Below are 18241 nucleotides of genomic sequence, written 5' to 3' on the forward strand. Positions count from 1 at the left end.
GGCCATCTGCAATCATCCCAGCAAAGCCAGGATGCCCACAACAATGTAGTGGGGAGGAGGAAAGGGACCCCTCAGCCAGCAGGGAGCTGGGGTGGGTGGGTGGGGTGTTCTCCCTCTATGATGCTCCCCTGGAACCCATCACCATGGCAGCCAGAGATGCAGGACAATGATTCTCTCCCTGCTGGCTTTCCCCTGCCTGGACTCTTCTTGAGCATGTGGTAAACATAAAACCATCCTTTGTCTCACCCTGGGGAACAGGTGCTTGGCAGTTACGTTGCCCAATGGGTATGTTCAGGCCCAATTGAATGAGATGCTTTTAAGGTATCCTTAAAGTGCAGAAATCCTTGGACACAGGGCTTTAGGTAAGAAAAAAGCGGGAGAAAGTCAGTGTGGATGAGGAAATAACAGCACCAGAGTAGCAAATCACCAAGAAGCAGTTAAATTTTCTAGTGCAAAAATATTTGTGTGTGTTTACCTGTAACAGCAAGATGGCCTTTTTTTTCCACAGTAAAATAGTGGCTTATATAGCAATGATATGTTAAATTAACTTTTCAAATTAAGACAGAAATAGAAGAAGAATTGATTTGAAACTTCAAATTCAAACTCTTTTGAAGACCTGAATTGCGTATGTCCATTTTGGTTGTACAGAAAACTCAAAAAGAATATATCTGGAGGAAGGAGGATTCTAAAATATTTTTTTTCAGGCTCTATCCAAATTTCAATGTTCTTCCATTTCCAGAATGCTCATAATTACTGCTGATCTACAAATATTTTCAGGAGACCATAAATCACCCTAAATAGCCCAAGGCTATGGGAGTTCTTTTCTTTGGCTAGGAATCTTCCAAGGCAGCTCATGAAATCTGATGTAAGTTTAACCTCAAATGAAGTAAAAGCACTCTCTCTAAGGTTTCATACAGTGCTGGACAGTAGCCTGTGAAAAATCAGGTAGTGAGACAGGGGGTTGTTTTCTGAGCTTTGTTATTGCTGTTCTTAATCAACAAGGAGAAAATACCAAATCACATATTTTTCCTGTGTGAACTACTAAAGACTGCTTGACAGTATAGAAACTAACTTGGTATTTAGATTTAATTGAAAACCCTACATGAGAAAATATTTCACGACTCAAGAAGAAACAGCTGAAAGACAATGTGAAGTCCTTACAATCCCTGGTCTTTAACTGGCCTGATTCTCTCTCAGCAGTGGCCGAGGTGCCATGGCCTGGGTGTAGCAGGACACATCAACATTGCTTTTGGCCCTTGCCCACTGATGGTACAATTTTATCATGTTCAATCAAATATAACTTCATTTCAGGATGTGGAGACAGAACACCACCACAGCCCTGTCATCCTGCCCAGGAGGCTTGGAAAACATCCTGCTCACCAGAGACAGTCCTGAAGACTTCAATCCCAACCTCCTGCTTTACAATGAGCAGCCTGGCCCAGATTCCCAGGTGCTGGACCTTGAGTACCTGCCCTACTACAGAACATCCCACCTCTGTGTCTGCCCAGCACCCCACATCTACACAGAAAGAGAAAAAAGCTCCAATGAAAGCAAGGCTAACACTAAACAGGATAAGAAAGTGAGTTATTCAGCCACTCCACAGGATATTTGCCATGCTGAAGGACATCTGAAGAGCTTCTTGGCCAACCACTGATACAGATTACATATACGGTTAAATTGGGTTAAATACCTGCACATTAGGTTCAGGTGAACTCACCTTGAATGTTTCTAAAAGCTCTTGGTCCTGTGCATGTTTTTTCCAGAGCATCCTGCCAAGTTTAGAGCTGAGCAAGAGGACAATTTCTCCTACAAGCAAGGAAAAGCCCCCAGCCCAGGAGTTCCTGGGAGCCAGCAGCTCTGCACTTCACCTGCCCGTGCCCTCCTTCCCCAGCAGGCTCCCACACCTGACACAGCCCCCTCCCTGCAGTGGGTACTTCCCTTACTACAGGACAGAGGGAGGGATTTGCACTGGCCCACTTCAAAGAACAGAGTCCTTCACTGGGATAGAAGGTCTGGAGACCAAAGGGGGAGGACAAAGGGGAGGATCAAGTATTTGGAATCTCCGTGACAGCTGCTTGGTGTCCTGAGAAGAAAGAAGGTGTTTTGTGGATGCAGATGTGAAGGAGAAACTCCTGAAACCTATGGCAACATGAAAATCTGCATGACTTTGAATAAAATGAAAATATTCCTTCTCTCACAAAAAAGCCAACAAGTGATTTCTCAGACTGTGTAATAGAAGCAGAAAGAAGCAGAGCAGGAGCTTGGGAAATCCAATAAAATTTCTCTAGATATGAGGAAGAGAACTGTGCTTCTCTGTAGCTAACCCCAAAGGCAAGATGCTCACTCAAGGGCTGTGCAGCTATGGGAAATGGCCAATGGGAAAAAATTAAGAATTATTTAAATCTAAGTTGCTTGGAGGAATTAAAAAGACACATAATTTCCAGTTGGGATTGGGAAATACATTTCCTTTCCCCCTCACTACAATCCTTCCATTGTATTACTGGCATCTGTTAGACCTGTGCACAACAGCCATACACTGGAGGAAAAAAAAAGGTTTTATTTAAATTCTTTCTCAATATGATTTTTTGAACACATTTCCATTATGTCTGTCTTCATTTCACTTGCACAGTCAGTAATGAAAATACTCTTGATTACTTTAATATGTGAAACTAGGAGCTTCTATAAACATCAGTTTTGATGCTGGAAAACTGGGAAACAGCATCCAGAAACATTTTGGCACTGGTGAATCTTGACTGATTTACACCAGATGAGGATCTAACCAAAAAAGGTCAGCTCAGTATTTTCTTTGCAGTTGTGAAATCCTGCAGCATCCTCTCCTTACTGCCAACTATGTCACCTCTTCGAGACACCACACGAGTTGATGAAACACGGCTCTTTCCCATCCCTGCACTGTGCACAGACAATTTCTGCTCAAAATAGGTGAGCTCACTCCAACCAGTTAGTAAATCTGCAAGTGTTTCTGTAATGATCACACACTGGTCTGACAGTGTATTGACAGGCTGTGTCTAAATGTGCCAATGTTACCTATTTTAAGGATTGAGGAAGAAAAACACATCACATTTCTCCATTCACATCTCCATAGGCAGACCGGTTTTCCCTGTGGTAAGTGTGACACTGAGACCAGGAATGCTACAGCCATGCAAGGCACATGATGGTTTTAATAATAATTTTTGCTTACACTGCACTTCAGTGGTTTTTGACCAATTGGGAAGGGATTTTGCTTAGATGCTGGAAACCAGCAGAGCTCCCTGATAGGAGTTTTGTTCCCAGTCTTTCTCCTAGGCACTGCTCAGGATGAAGTGGTGCCTCATCCCCAGGTTTTTAAAAAATGTTAAAAAACCTGGGGTCAGCCAGACTGGTGAAAATTTGTCCCAATGTCCTCACACAGCTGCTCCAGCTGGAATCAGGAATGCAGCTGGAGCACCAAGCATGCCTTCTGCATCCCTGCATTCCCAGGGGCACCCAGTGCCACCTTCCTGCTGAAAAACAAGATAAATCAGATTCCAGATGAACAAAGTCAGACTTAGGTATGAAATAGCTTCTGGTTTTAAGCACAAAGAAGGCTGACGTCTCGAGTATGTTGAAAGAAAGCCGTACAAAATAGAGTGAGATTATCCAAACTCAAGGGATCAGGCAGAGAAGGGAAGGAATTCTGTCTGAAAAGCAGGTGTGGATTGCTTTGTGAATATTAAATTCAGCATTTCCATATATTTGGCATATTAAAAACTTTGAATGAAGTCATATCAAATCCACAAATCTGCCTGATTTTTACAAGATAGAAATTAGCTGCTTTCTATTGGCTGTACTTGATAATTTATGGGAACAATGGACATCAGAAATCAAGGATTTGGGAGATGGGAATATTACAAGCTTTATGCTCATGGATCAGAGAAGCCTAATTTTAATCAAAAGCTGGCAAATATCATATGTTGCCATCTTGAAATCGGAGCTGAACAAAACTCATGATTCTAATGTGTTCTCCATACAGTCATGCTCAGAGGTAAAAAGGAAAGGATGGAGGGCAGTGCTGGAAGTGTCTGTGTTTCTCTCTAAGGTTTATGCTACTTTATTACTTTTCCACATAGTTAACATCCTGTACACAGGCAGCAAACCATTTTTCTCAAACTGCTCCATGGATCAGATTCCTGCCTTAGTGAGGACATCATGTGCCTTCACCCCAAGAGTGGTCCTAGTCACACAGTGTGGTTCATCCTTGTGTACTGATAATGTATTGCCTTTCATCTCTCTATTTGAAAAATTCATAATTACTGCCCTAAACCTTCAGTTCTTCAGCACTAGCAGTCCTCTGAAGTTTGAAAAACAATCTGCAATTACTTTGATGCATGCTGTGCAGTCCTCATTGATCCCGTTCAAGCTTTTAATCTCATGAATTCACAAAGTTAATTCATAAAACAAACCAAACAAACCATAGCAAAGTATGCCCTTTAATAACAAAAGTGGTGATGATCATAGATGTCTTTGGGGATTTCTGATAACTCAGGTTCTTCTTTCTCAACAGTTGATGTCAGATTTCATTTGGAAAGGGAGGGCAAGACTCTAGCCACAATATCTGTTAGTCTGTGTGCCTCTTGGGAAAAACCTACTTCAAAGTCAATAAAAAGACTCACAGAGACATGTCAGGTCATGGAATTTGTCTCTGAAGTCAGGTACAAGAGACTTGTTTTAGTAAAACACTGCAGACCTTAAGATCTAGACCCAAAGATTCCTAAAATCAATGAGAAAACTCCATCAGCCTCAGCAAGGTGGAGCTTGGGCCTCCAGTCTCCCCATGTGGAACAGAACAGCACATTCCTTATATAAACATGAACTCCATTAAATGTTGTTTTAGGGAGAAAATTAGCTTCCAAACATCTAAATGTATTGGTGTGCACCCTGCCCGAAGGACTGGCCTTAGCAGGGCTCTCCTTTCTGTCCCAAATCTGGATTGTGTCAATGTATATTACTTATTATTACTTATTACTATTTTGAACTCTGCTAGAAAGGAAGCTTTTGGCAAGTAGCATCTACCACAGAAGAGCAGAACTCAGTATGAAACAAAAAAGCTTAAACAAGTCCCTGCCCAGCAACGTGATGGGAAGGAATGGAAGTGAGTCATTAATAGGAAACAACTTGGCTTCCTTTCGGAACTGTATTTATGGTGAGTGACTAGAGAATACCTTGAATATACACCTCCATGCAAATACCAGAACATGCACATCACTGGGTAAGCCCAGGGCTGGGGGAACAACACAGCTCTCCTGCTGGGACAGCCTAATCCAGGATTCGCTGTTTTGCCAATGCAATTTAGGAACCACATCAGAGATGAGGAACTGTGCTCTGCAGAGCAGGGGCAGGTTGAAGGTAGTGCCTGAGGGCTGTGCTGAATGCTGATCAGCAGCAGGAACATGTGGAAATATGAAGGAATGAAGAAGCAAGGATTGCAAGGTGTGGTTGTCCACAGGGAAGCTGATGCAACAGGAGGGGAAGCAGCTGTGCTTCTGTCACACCTGGACCTTGGAATGGATTCCATCAGTCTGTCCTGACACACAGACATGTTTCTGTACATACCTAGAGCTACATCCTAAATCTCACCAGAATGAATGTGTTTGGACCCAAGTGAGGTACCTGTCCAAAATAAACCTGTTGCCTAAAATATGAAAAGGTGGGATGGGGTGAAGGCACAGGCTGGCCCAGTCTGCAACCCTTTCTCCGTTAATGATGTAGGTGGGAAGGGATGGTGAAAAGGCAAAGAGCGCTGACTTACATAATCCCCCATAAATCTATCTGTCCCTACCCCAGTGCTACCAGTTCCCATTAACTCCTCCCAGGCTCCTGGGGGCACTTTTGCCTTTCCCAGGAACATAAATTGATGGGATTTGCAGGTGTTGGGCAAGACAGAAATGCCAGCACCTGATCCAAATTAAGAAGTCCTTGACTTCCACAGCAATCATCAGAGTTTCACATGTGGAAAAATGCATGTGCTACATATTTTATTTTGCAGCCTTTTGTCAAGGCTGGTGTCCCTGGGCTAATTTCTGCTACTGGTAAACATACATGGAGAAATGCATCCCCAAGGACAGCTGAACATCAGGATCACCTGAGTTGTGGACTCCTCTCATGTTTGAAATATATCCACTGTGCGGGGGAATGTGCTCTGCTTTTCTGAGCACCTACCTCTGTGCATGAGGAAGAACTTCTGTACTGGGAGGGTGACGGAGCGCTGGGACAGAGAGGTTCTGGGGCTTCCTTCCCTAAGATATCAAAAGCCACCTGGACACAATCCTGAGTAATGTGGTCTAGGGGATCCTGCTTGTGCAGGGAGGTTGGACTAGATGAGTTCCAGTGGTCTCTTCCAATGTGAACCATTCCCTGACTCCTGTGCATCAGTAACTGCACGGGGCACAGCCACCTGCCTGGCCATAGCCTGTGGTCTGAGGGAGACTGGGCCACCTTCTCATGTGCTTAGCTGAGAAAAAAATAATGCCAAAGCCTAGAGGTGGCACAGAGCTCCTTCTGTTGCGCTTACACCAAAGAGAAAGCACATTCCATGGTGGCTTGTACTGAACAAAATTATCAAAGACAAACAGATAAATTGGAAATTCTTGCAGGAACAAGACCTGAAGGCAACTGGCAATACAGGAAGTGCAAAGGGAGAGTGGTGGAGAGTGAGGAGTTAAGCTTGCCTGGCTGACCAGAGCTGTGAAAATAGACACCAACCTGCCTGGGAGGAGGCAGTGAACTCTTTCCCACTCCAAAGCTCTGCAATGGCTGAGACATCAAAACCCCAACACAATATAAACCTAACAATAGGGTCTGACAGCTGCACAGTGTTTGAACAACGCCTCAGATGGGGAAGTTTGTGAAATCCTCTATATCCCACCGGACCATGGGAGCTGCAGCTTTTCCTGGTTTCTCTGGCTGTATTTTCCCTTAAACCAGAGACTGTGCCCCTGGTCTCACCACATCCTTTCAGGGACTCAACTCACACCCACAGCCACCAAGCTTTGGATTTACTCCCTAAATACATTTCCTCTGGCAGCAGAGTGCTGATCCCTTCCTTTGAAGAGCTCACTGTCTTATGGCATCCTCATGAATGGGTGCTCTGGGTAAACTTGAGGGGGTCTCACTCCAAGCAGCTGCCCTGTTAGCACCTGATGATGGCTAATAATAATGATTAATGAATCTTAATCTTCCTGCCACAATTCTCTTTCATTAATATTTATATTTGGCAGATGTATCCCCAAGGGATAACTTGAGCTGCTAAGTATTAGTCTGCTATGTACAGCTGGTATTTTCTGTAGAAACTTTGAGGACAGTCTTTGAAAGAGCATATTATATGCAACTTTATTTTCAATTGCTAATGCTGTCACATGTCAGCATAGAGAAAAATGTTTATTTTAGGCCTCCTCATCTGATGAAGTAAAAAAACTCCCTTAGATACCAACATTTTCATGAAAAAAAAAGGATCTGATGTAAAGGAATGATTACACACTTAAACAACTGGCATTACCACAGAGGTCAAGCTCAGCTATGGATACCACTAAGCCTCCTAATTACAACAGGGTGTAATTTAAGGCATCTTTAGATGTCAGTGATTAAACGTGTACCATTTTCCAGTTAGATGTATGTGTTCAGCTTCAAAAAAAAAAGTCTTGTGAAGCATTTTTGGAAGCACAAACATTCAATTAAATGATCTAGTTGAGTCCTCATAATTGGACTGAAGTCTGTTTATAACTAATTCATGACACAACATAATTAGCCAAATGATTAATTGGTAATTACTCTATGAAAACAAATTAATCATTGTGTTTCTCAAATCAAGATTCTCTCTCTACACCATTGCAAACCATTTGGCTCTGGTCTGTGAATGTGTTGATTTAGTTCTAGTTATCCATCTATGTCCTGGCTATGAAATTTGGAGGAATCTCCTCCCGGCTCTCAGCAATGCACTGACAGCTGTAGCAACAGGCAGCATCAAAAACATTTTCCATTTTTTTAGCATTTTATTACCCTCTCCAGACATGCCTGAACCTGCTGGCTGGATATTGCTTTTCTTTGACCGTGCTCTCACTTGAAAGTAGGAAGGAAAATTTTGCAATTATGTTCATATAAAGACTAAGAAAATGAGCAGATGAGGATGTGAAATACAGTCAGCCTTTTTGTCTGAAACACTCCTCAGCCTGCAGGGCCTTCAACCTTACAGTTTCCAAAATAAATTGTTAAACCATGTTGGCACAGGGAAAGCACCAAGAGGTTTTATATTTTAAAAATAAGCTGCTTGCACAGTTGTGAGTTTTCTCCAGGAACTGCTGGGAATGCTCCAGCCTTTGGGAAATGTGGCTCACCATGTCCAGCACAGGGAGGGACAACTGAGCTTGCCCATCAGAGGGTCTGGGGACAGCAATGGGCACGAAGGAGCTTCACAGCCAGAACAGCCTCAAAATAGAGTCACGGAGCAATTTAGGTTGGAAAAGCCTCTGAGATCACCGAGTGCAACCATTAACCCAGCACTGCCATGTCCACCACTAACCCACATCTCTAAGGGCCACATCCATGTCTTCTAAATCCCTACAGGGATGATCACTCCATCACTTCCCTAGGAAGCCTATTCCAATGCTTGACAACCCTTCTGGTGAAGAAATCTTCCTTAACTGCCAACCTAAACCTCCCCTGTGCAACCTGAGGCTGTTTCCTCTTGTCCTAGAAAAATAAATCTTTAAGTGGCTGATAAACACTTTTGTCTTTGCTTGTTCTCAGAAAGAGAAGGAAAATCTGAAATGCTTTAAGAGGAAGTACGCTGGCAGAAAGGAGAGATGAGCTCTCAGGGAATGTGCTGGTCATCTGGAGAGAAAAGAGACCATGCTTTAGCAGGGAGCACAAAAATTCTAAAACAGACCAAAATGGAAGGTTGTTCAGAATTTCCTGAGGAAAGATTTCAAAGGACATGCTTAAACAAGCAGGGCAGGCAGATGGGGTGTAAAACCATCCATGGGAGGTGGCTGGATTCATGACTCGAGTGCGATGGAGACGTATCCTGCTGGTCCCACATGGAGCTGGCAGCCCCTGCAAAGCTCTGTGCTGACTTCAGATGTACAGCCAAGATAACCACAAAGCCCCCCGCTGTCTGATGGGCCGTTTGCCAAATAGTCCCTGAGTAACCAAAGTCAGATCTACCTGAAGCCCCTTGACAAGTCAGATTCCCAGTCTCAGTTTGTTCCAGATTTTGAGGAACTATGGAGTGAAGTTGATTTCTGTAGCAGCCGGAAACTGGGTATGGTGGTGACTCTGGGTGGTGACTCCATGATAGCACTCCACCAAATAATTTTTATTTAAAGGAAGGTGACATTGCTAGGTGACACAGAAGACATCAGCTTCTTCATGCTCTAGGTATGATTCATGGCAGTTTTAGTATTTTAGCAGGGTAAGTAGCTTCAGTGACGTGCTAGAAATGAGGGTTGAGCTGTTTTTCAGCTCGGGTGCCCTAGGGACCCTGTACCAATTGCCAGATTGCTTCCTGGATGAGAGCGTAACTCAGCCATCAAACATTTTTTTACCCTTTGCATTCAGCTTTATGTACCCAAAGCTGTTCCTAATGGGGTGCAGATGTTTCTCACACTGAGTTGTTACACAGAATGGGCAGGGGAAGGAACTACTGAAAACTTCAGCAGAAACGAAGGGAAATCATGGCACTCTTGAATCACCAGCAATGAAAGAGGTGGGGAGAAAAAACACAAACAACCTTTTTTGTTTTTTCACCAATCATTGCTGCTGTTTCATGAGGGAAAGATGGGAGAGAGACGAGGACAACTGGAACTCTGAAAGTTAATAAAACATAAAAACTCACAGAAGGAAAAGAAAAGGAAAAAACAGAGGCTGTGAGTCTGTGCTGGGGTGAGCTGCAGTGAGAGCAGCAGCTTGGGTAGCTCAATCCTGGCCCCAGCACTGCTAATTGTATTAATTGCACAAACTGTGTGACTTCAGGGATAGCAGCACACAGCCTCAGCACTACCTGCTGCAGCTATTTCCCTGTCTCCCTCTGGGCTCCCCAGGATCTGCTGATGGAGAACAGGACACCTGGGAAGGGACAGGGATGAAGTCACAGCACATCCAGGCATGGTGCCTACAGCTTTGAGATTTGGTTCACACCAGCTAAAGAAAACTCCTTGCAGCAGCAAGCAGCTGTGGGGTAATAAAACAAGCTGGAAGTTCCTGCTTGCCTTCATGTACAGCAGGTCTGGGCTAGTTTGATTTATGTGATTTTTCCACTGAGCAGCAGCAGCGATGGATGGAACGGAATGATCTTGGGATAATTTGAGAACAAGTCTTCTGATGCTTCTTCTAAGTCCCTCACTGAGAACATTTTTCTCCCTTCTGTCTTTTTTTTCTGTCTTTTTGCAAGCAAAATGCTGAGGCTTGATAGGCAGGGCTGACAGGCTGGATACCACACACCCTGTTGAGGGGGATACTGAGACTGGAAACAGGAGCTTTCTGCCTCCTCCCTGCACAGTCCCAGCCTGCCCTTGGGAGTACCCTCACTCTCCAGTGCCTATTCCTCACCACATGCTCACACAGCAGTAGTAACAAAAATTCAACCAGCTTTGGACTGACTCCTCTGACATTACTCCTCCTGATAGGGAAAGGCAGAAAGCTGGAAAAATGATGCTGAAACTATTATTAAAAAAAAATCATAAATAAAAACAAACCCAGAAAACCTGAGGAGGCAAAAATATTCCATCTGTAAAATTGTCACAGCCACAACTCAAAAGGTCACCATTACCTTTGGCCCATTCAAACCACTCTGTTGGCTGCATCTGTTAGCTGGCACCAGTGTGTACCCCCTGAATGGAAAATAATTGCACAGGTGATGAGCCAAATGCTGAAAATCATGGTCCTCAAGGAGGTCTGGTGTTGTAGATGTCGGCAAACCCAATGGGAAGAATGATGATGTCTGACTTAGTTCAGAAGGCTGAATGATTGCTTTATTATAATTATGCTATAATACATTAATATACTATATAAAAGAGGATACAAAAAAATACATGCTACTTTCTTTAACTACCATATCTAACTACTCACAACTCGTGACCCTGTTTGCCAGAGTCCAGACACAGGTGGATCCGATTGGCCACCAGACCCAAACAATCCACCATGATCCAACCAAGCGATCACTCTGGTAAACAATTCTCCAAACACATTCCAAAACCAAGGAGCAGAAATACAAATTGTTTTCTCTTTCATTTCTCTCTGCGTACCTTTATGAAAAATCCTGAAAGAGAGAGAAATGTGCTTGCCACAGTCTGGAGGAGTGGGGGAGCTGCAGCTGCTTTTGCTAGAGAGGCAGGATTAGAGGAAACCCAAGGGCAACCAGGAGCAAAACCATGGCAGGAATTTTAAGGGACGAAAACAGCTTTCTAAACCATTGTGTAGTTGATGATGAGGAAGACAAACACATTTAATGCTGAAATGAAATGGATTTAAAAGCCATCATGAAAAAATTATCCCAGCTGCTGAGTCCTGTAAAAGCTCTTCACAATGTTCCACAGTTGGAGAGGGCTCATGTTGCCCACCATCACTTGCCACCTCCATCCGTGTCCTCATCCCTGCCCCATCTTGGTGTCCCCTGCAAGCACCACAGTGCAACCTGGGTCATGCTCCTCTGAAACAGGGAAAATCAAAATAAAGGGCAGAAAGCAGCATTTGGTAGTAGGAGCACAGCCTGGTTTTATCATTATTTAGGGCAAGAAGCTGCCTTTGAAAACAGAAGATGAAGTTTTGAATCATACCAAAGGAGTGAATTACTGACTCCTGGCACGTGATGCTGCAGGAGAGCTCCAGCTCTGAGCCCCATGGGTGGGACTGACAGCCTAGCTGTGCCTGTTCCTCAGGAACAAATGGCACATTTTCAGGTTGGTAAAACAAATAACAGCTCGTGCCAAATGCTGGGAATAGACAAAGATCCTTAAGACTGTGACAAAAGACTATTTTTATACTTCATCAGTGCAGGGAGGCCAAGTCATGGTTTCCTCATCATCAGATTAAAAAGAAATAGGGATATAGATCCTTCCCCCACAGCAAGGAAAACACAGCTTGTGCAAAGCTCATTGATCCTTCCTGCTCTGCTCCAAGTGTAAGCCTGACCTCACTGAACCCCCTTCTCTGGCTGTTTCCCCCTCAGATACATCAGTCTGGGGACACCTGGGGTGTGCTGAGAGCCAGCAAGAGCTACAAGATCCTGCTATGCTACGGATCCAAACTGTTTTATCCAAGCCAAGGCACCTGGTGGGATGGGCTTTTCTCTGTCATATTCAATCTAAGTCCTCAGATGCAGCTGTAGCATCCAGGTCTGTGCAGAGCCTGAACTGACATCCGGGCAGGAAAACTCTTGAACATCCCCCTGAATGCCAGGGGTCTGTCCTGCTGTGCAGAGCCCATCTCGGCACTGGCGTGTGCAGGTGAACAGCACCCTCTGCAGCCACCCCGGCTGCCAGAGCAGGGAAAAGCAGCCTCGGAGAAGCATTTTAATCCATCTTCCTCTGTAAATGGAGACCGTGAATTCTCGTTAAATTAATATAAACTTGCAATTGTGATACCAGCTTAATGTAAAGCCCGTCAGATAGGCTCACTTTAGCAAAGTCAGCTACGGCAATGGATGCTTTAAAGATCTGGGCAAACTCTAATAGGTTTAATTTCTTGTCATAGTGCCTGCTTAGAAACAAAATAATAAAATTATTCCAGTTAACTACAAGCAAATAAAATGTTATTTTGCAGCCTATGGGGAATATGTTTTCCATAACAAAGAATAAAATTTGTCCATGTGCTGTAATTTAGTAGTCAAGCAATTTTATATGATTTTATAGAGCTGGAAATATCTTCAGCTGCTAAAAAGAAACTCTTTCAGCTAAACCAATAATTTCTGTTTCCCGGTGCCTCAGGAGGGCTGTGAGTGTTTCTTACAGAAACAGATGTAGGGAGGAAGGGGCAAAGCAGAGATCTGGAGGGAGGGCAGAGGGGAAACTGCTCCAAAAACAACGTCAGGAGGCACTTCTAGGATGGGCAGTTTATCCCATTTCCTTTTGGTGGCACTGTCGGCCCGAATATTATCGAACATCAGGTCCTTGGGGGTCTGGCGTTCTCAAGGTACCAAAATCTGGCTCTTGGTGCTGTGGGAAGTACATTGCAGCAATTTGTTTCTGTTGCTTTAATAGGTTTTGGAGGAAAACTGTTGATATATGCAACAAGGTAATTACTCAGCATTCTGTCTGTGACAAACACCTGAAGTTTTTGTGCCTAAGTTCCTTTTGGTAGTGCTGTAGACACTGATGGTGTCTCTGGAATGACAGCAAGGATGCACAGCAATGAGCCACTGGCAAAATAATACATTTTGAAGAATAAACATTTCCTTGAGCTTTGTACAGACACCACAAGAGCACAACTCAGACCAGATCTGGGCTCTGATCCACAGCCTTCCAGAGTGAAAAGCTCTAGAATTTGCACACAAGGACCCAGCTGTAAAGCCCAGCAGCCTGAGCTGTGCGGAGCCCAGCGTGGGGACGTGGGTGCTGAGACATCCCCGTGTCCCATGGCAACACCAAAAGCAGTGGGAGATGTTGTCATGCAGGGAGGTGACCCTTCACAGCACCCAGGCTGTGAGACCCAGCTGCCTGGATGGGAACGGGACCATGAGTGATCAGCAACTGCTTCTGCCAGAATTTCACTCACTGGGTGTTTTCCTTTGCAGTGCTTGTCACAGCCTCCCTCTGCTAAAGCCCAGCAGAAGGCTTTGCTCCAGAGTATTTGCTTTCCCTCTTTGTCCAGGAGATGGACAACTCCACCACACAAGCCCTCAGTGAGCTCCAGGGCAGGTCGCACATGTGTCTGAGGGAAAGGAGCCATGAGCAGGCATTTTTTCTTGAGGTACTCCTCATCTTCAACAGCTCCTGGAGCCAAAATCCACAAGGACACATCCAGCCACAGCTGAAGGTGCAGCACTCTTCCCTGCTTTACTGGACTCCAAGGAGCCTCTAGAGGGACCTTCCCGGAGTCCTGTTTATAATGTCAGATAATTGCCATGCAGAGATTTGCAAAGGGTGAACAGGATTTCTCCAGCAGACCCAAGGTTCTGCTCCCCATTTTCCCATCTTCACTCTGCTGACTTTTCCTACCCAAACCCTTCTCAGCTTGATGCTCTCCTGATTTTCCCTTTCACTACAGTGATGCTGCAAGACCTTCCAGAAAGGATGAACACAAATTCTTCCTATAAAATCCACAGTGAATTAATGGGGCTTAAACAGGACTTTGTGAGCAGGGAATCAGCGAGACTGAACACAAACAAAGGATGCTTCTCCATTAACACAAATGAGAAACTGTCTCACTGTGCCCATTCAATCAAAGGATTGCCCACAAAGCAGTGGTGTTTGCTTCTCTCATGTAAATTTTCCTGCAGCTTTTGAGAATCGTGATTGGTATTTACAACTTTGAAATCTCTGGTTAACTGTGTTGTTTGCAATTCCTCTTCCTGGAGTTATTGATTGCAGAGATGTTTCCAAGCAAATAGGGTGTTCACCCTGTAAAGTTAGCCTGCTCTCCTTCCTCCCATGACTAGTTTCTACCCCGGCCAAGCTGGGCTTGGCAACCTACACAAAATCCCTTTCCTGCAGAGGAATAGTAAAAAAGGTGGAAGAATGTTTGGAGGGGTAAACACAGAGGAGACTTTGTCATGGAAGACAATCACAAACACACACACACACACACCCCTCACGCAATTTAAGTTTAATTTTAGCACTAAATATTTTAATTACTCCCAATTACTGAGATTTTCAAGGTGACTTACAAAAGCCAAGGTCCAGTTTGCCATTTATTTTTCTAAAGAGTTAGATATCCAGCATCCACAAGCCAAAAAGGGTTTATTCTAATTTACAATTGCCAGTGGGGTTTTGTGTGAGATACTGTGCATTCACCTGCTGGTTTTCCAGATGTGGTATTTAGCAAATGCATGTCAGCAGAAGGGGTTTGGTCACACGAAGCTGGAGCTCAAACCAAACACATCTCACCTGAAGAGGTTCTGCCTGGTGTCTGACTTTACACAAGAGCTGGAAAACAAGAATGGGGATTATTTTACCTAAATGTGGATGTCTGCAGTGGGACTGTGTTCACCTCACCTTAGGTTCCCACTGGATGGTGAGCCACAGCTCACCTCAGATGCCCAAGGGGGCTGCCATGACCAGCCCAGGCAGAGAACTGAGAAGGAAAACGTGAAGCTCAAAGGAATAAATCCTGTCCCAAGTGTTGAGAAGATTCCTCCTGGCCACCAGCCCTTTTCCCAAGACCTTCTCATTCTCATTTACTGTGAGGTTGCAACAGGCTGCCCAGAGAAGGTGTGGATGCCCCATCCGTGGGAGTGTTCAAGGCCAGTTTGGATGGAACCCTGGGCAACCTGATCTAGTGGAAGGTGTCCTGCCCACGGCAGGAGGGTGGAATGGGAGGATCTTTAAGGTCCCTTCCAACCCAAACCATTCTGTGCTTCTGTGACATGACCATGAAGTGTGGTGGGGCTGAGCTGAGCACCATGAGCTGTTGATGAAACAGTCAAAACTCGGAAACCTGGTCATGGCTTTGGGCAAAGTGCTCCACTCAGGCTCATTAGCAGTCCAACCACATGTTGCCTGCCCAGCTGCCCCTGCCAGGGAAACTTCCTGCTCTTTCCAGGTCTTATCAATAGCTGCTGTGTGGAAAATGAACCCAGGCAATGGGAGCAGGGAGCATGAGTCACAGCTGGCTGTTTCCTCCTGCCAGGACAGAGAAGAACACCTTTGCTGCCATACTGTAGCTGGCTTTTACAGCATTGCTCTGCTCTCAGCTTCAAGCATGTCCTGCTGAGCTGGCTCATCTCAGCCAAAACCTCCTGAGCCTGTGGGACAGTCAGCCTTGCCTGGGTGGAAGCGTGGCTGCAGCTCACCCAGCTCCAGATACTGCTGCTTCTCCTGCTCTCCAGAAATTGTGGCAGAGGAAGAGCTTGGTGCAGTGGACAGGGCTGCTCATTGCTCTCAAGAAAAGGTGTTGGATGGTGTTTGAGAGCTGCTGCTCATGGAATGTCTACCCTGACTGCTGGCCGGTGCTCAGCCAGGCTGGGATCTGGGGGGGATATTTAAGATATGTTAGATATGTTAGATATGTTAGATGCCTGGTGCTGGAGGCTGAGGGCAGTCGGTCCCAGGTCTGTGCAGCACCATGGAACTGCATCAGCTGGGTCTTGCCTGTAGGTCTGGAGAGAGATCTCATGGGATAGCAGCTACTTCAGGCATTCGTCAGAAGACTTCCCTAAATAAAAATAAATAGATAGAGAGATGATCTGATGAGATATGATATGATGATATGATATGATTGATATGATATGATATGGATGATATAGATACAGATGATGAAAAGACCAGAGGATTCCCTTCACTGCCTAGTTCTTCCTGGAATGCTTCTCCTCCAGTAAACCCTACCCGGGTTCTGGGCAAGGAAGGGCAGAGAAGAGCTTTTCAGCTGTTCACAGTGGGGCCCCCCATGCCTGTTTCTGGTGTGTTTGTAGCCTCTAATTCATCTGCCATGCACATTCCTGCAGAACAAGCACTCATGTTTTGCTGCCTACAGAAACAGGCTTGTTTGGTAGCTCCTGGAGGGGAAAACTATTTCTGCTATGTGCCCCCTGACATGTCTTTCCACAGCCTGGATCTGTCTGGTTGCTCTAGTCATGAAGCTGTCCTCCTATCACCACTTACAAATTGCTTCAGACTGTTTGTACATGGCTTTTTTTAATTTACTGGGCTCTGCTCATGTGACTCAGCCCCCCAAAGAGACACCAAGCATCAGAATTTGGTCCCAGTGACTTTGGCTGCAGAAGTAAGGTTTAATGTCATTTTACTTGTGTCTTGTCCAGCAGCTTAAGCCATTATTTGTTACTAACAGGTTAATATTTTAAAGGAATTTAAAAGGAATATTTAAAGGGAATTTGAAAGTGAACTTACAATGAAATGCATCCTAGCCCAGAAATTGTTTACAGATGGATATGAAATTAACAACTCCTTTCTATCTCTAACATACTCTGTCCCTGCTGAGTTGATTCTTTAATTCCCAGAGAAGTTAAGTGTGAATCTACCACAAGTTTCTGAGTCTGTACCAGTCCCTTCACTGCAATGCTCTCCCAGAGAAAATATACAACGCCAAGTAAGACAGTGGGAAATTCCTTCGTATTTATTGGTAGCATTATAAATCTGCTGTGGAAACTATGTAAATTGGTCAAAAGAGAGTGGTACTCTAAATAAAATTTAAAAAAAAATGGAGGGAGGGTTGTGGTTGAGAAGGAGGCAGAATCCAGAGTGTTCAGGATGACACAATCTCCCTGTTTCCTCTTTTGGCAGGGGGAAGAGAATTCCTCATCCCTAATCGAAACCACACTTATCTCCCTCTGATCAGCGCTTGTGAGCAGCTACAAGCCAGGCTGGGACTCAGAGCAGCAGAAAGGATGGATTGATCCCTTCCCAGCTTTCCATATGTCACTGCTGCCTGTTAGAGGAGATGTCCTGCCAGCTGGGGGATGGAGGTGTGTGCACAGGTCTCAACAAACAGCTCTGTATTTGACAGCAGAAGGTGCAGACAAGAGCCCTTGAGCCTCTGGATGTGGCAGCATGCTGGAAAGTGCTGGAAAGTGCTTCTGAGAGCAAAGATGCCCCTGCCACTGTCCAAAAGTAGCTTTGTTTTAGTGGTCCCAGCTCAGACCAGTTTGGTAAAAATCACAGAATCATAGAATCCTAGAACAGTTTGGGTTGGATGAGAACATTAAAACTCATCCACTTCCAACCTGCCTGCCAGGCAGGGACACCTTCCACAAGGCCAGGCTGCTCAAAGCAGCAGAAGGAGCTGCAGCACAGGTTCACCTGTGCATAACCAGAAAGATGCCTCAGCCTGGCTGGGAGTGACTCACCTGCTCCCAGTCCATAGCTGGCACGAAGGATAAAGTCTCTGAGTGGCAGCCACTATGCTTCAGGGACAAACACCCCCTCACAAACCACAGAGGAGCAGGGCACTGAGGGGCTGACTGTCCCGGCTTGCACACAGGTCCCTGCCCACACTGGGATCATTCACAGGTTTGTGGGCACTGCTGGCAGCAGGAGCCTCGAGCATCCTGCGCCCCTGGCTGTGTCCACAGGGACAGCTGCAAGGGCATCTCCCTACCTCC

At 45.1% G+C, this 18241-nt stretch overlaps 1 protein-coding gene and 1 long non-coding RNA gene across 6 annotated transcripts; one reads left to right on the top strand and one right to left on the bottom strand.

Moving 5' to 3' along the window:
* Positions 1-128: 128 nt before the first annotated feature.
* LOC128795746 (uncharacterized) lies at positions 129-2294 on the top strand. 5 transcript variants are annotated; one of them, XR_008433626.1, is made up of 4 exons: positions 129-218; positions 740-865; positions 1312-1579; positions 1764-2294. XR_008433626.1 is itself a non-coding variant. In XM_053956771.1 (3 exons), the coding sequence occupies exons 1-3, from the start codon at positions 157-159 to the stop codon at positions 2085-2087; spliced, it is 654 nt and encodes a 217-aa protein (XP_053812746.1). In that variant the 5' UTR covers positions 141-156; the 3' UTR covers positions 2088-2294. The 5 variants fall into 5 exon arrangements, 2 of the variants coding, with proteins under 2 accessions (XP_053812746.1, XP_053812747.1); XR_008433625.1 differs by lacking the exon at positions 129-218 and adding an exon at positions 225-362; XM_053956771.1 differs by lacking the exon at positions 740-865 and having other exon boundaries at positions 141-218.
* A 12613-nt stretch (positions 2295-14907) lies between these two features.
* On the bottom strand, positions 14908-15961 carry LOC128795692 (uncharacterized). Its single transcript, XR_008433607.1, has 2 exons — positions 15215-15961; positions 14908-15110 (listed from the first exon to the last, which is right to left on the bottom strand). It is a non-coding gene; the product is annotated as an uncharacterized LOC128795692 (long non-coding RNA).
* Positions 15962-18241: the final 2280 nt, after the last annotated feature.

The sequence above is a fragment of the Vidua chalybeata genome, chromosome 15, assembly GCF_026979565.1.
Source record: "Vidua chalybeata isolate OUT-0048 chromosome 15, bVidCha1 merged haplotype, whole genome shotgun sequence".
Lineage (NCBI taxonomy): Eukaryota > Metazoa > Chordata > Aves > Passeriformes > Viduidae > Vidua > Vidua chalybeata.

Coding starts and splice junctions, on each gene's coding strand:
- LOC128795746 (XM_053956771.1), top strand. CDS start 157: ATGCAGGACAATGATTCTCTCCCTGCTGGCTTTCCCCTGCCTGGACTC. Junction 219..1,311: donor GGACTCTTCTTGAGCATGTG/GTAAACATAAAA, acceptor ACTTCATTTCAG/GATGTGGAGACAGAACACCA. Junction 1,580..1,763: donor ACACTAAACAGGATAAGAAA/GTGAGTTATTCA, acceptor TGTTTTTTCCAG/AGCATCCTGCCAAGTTTAGA.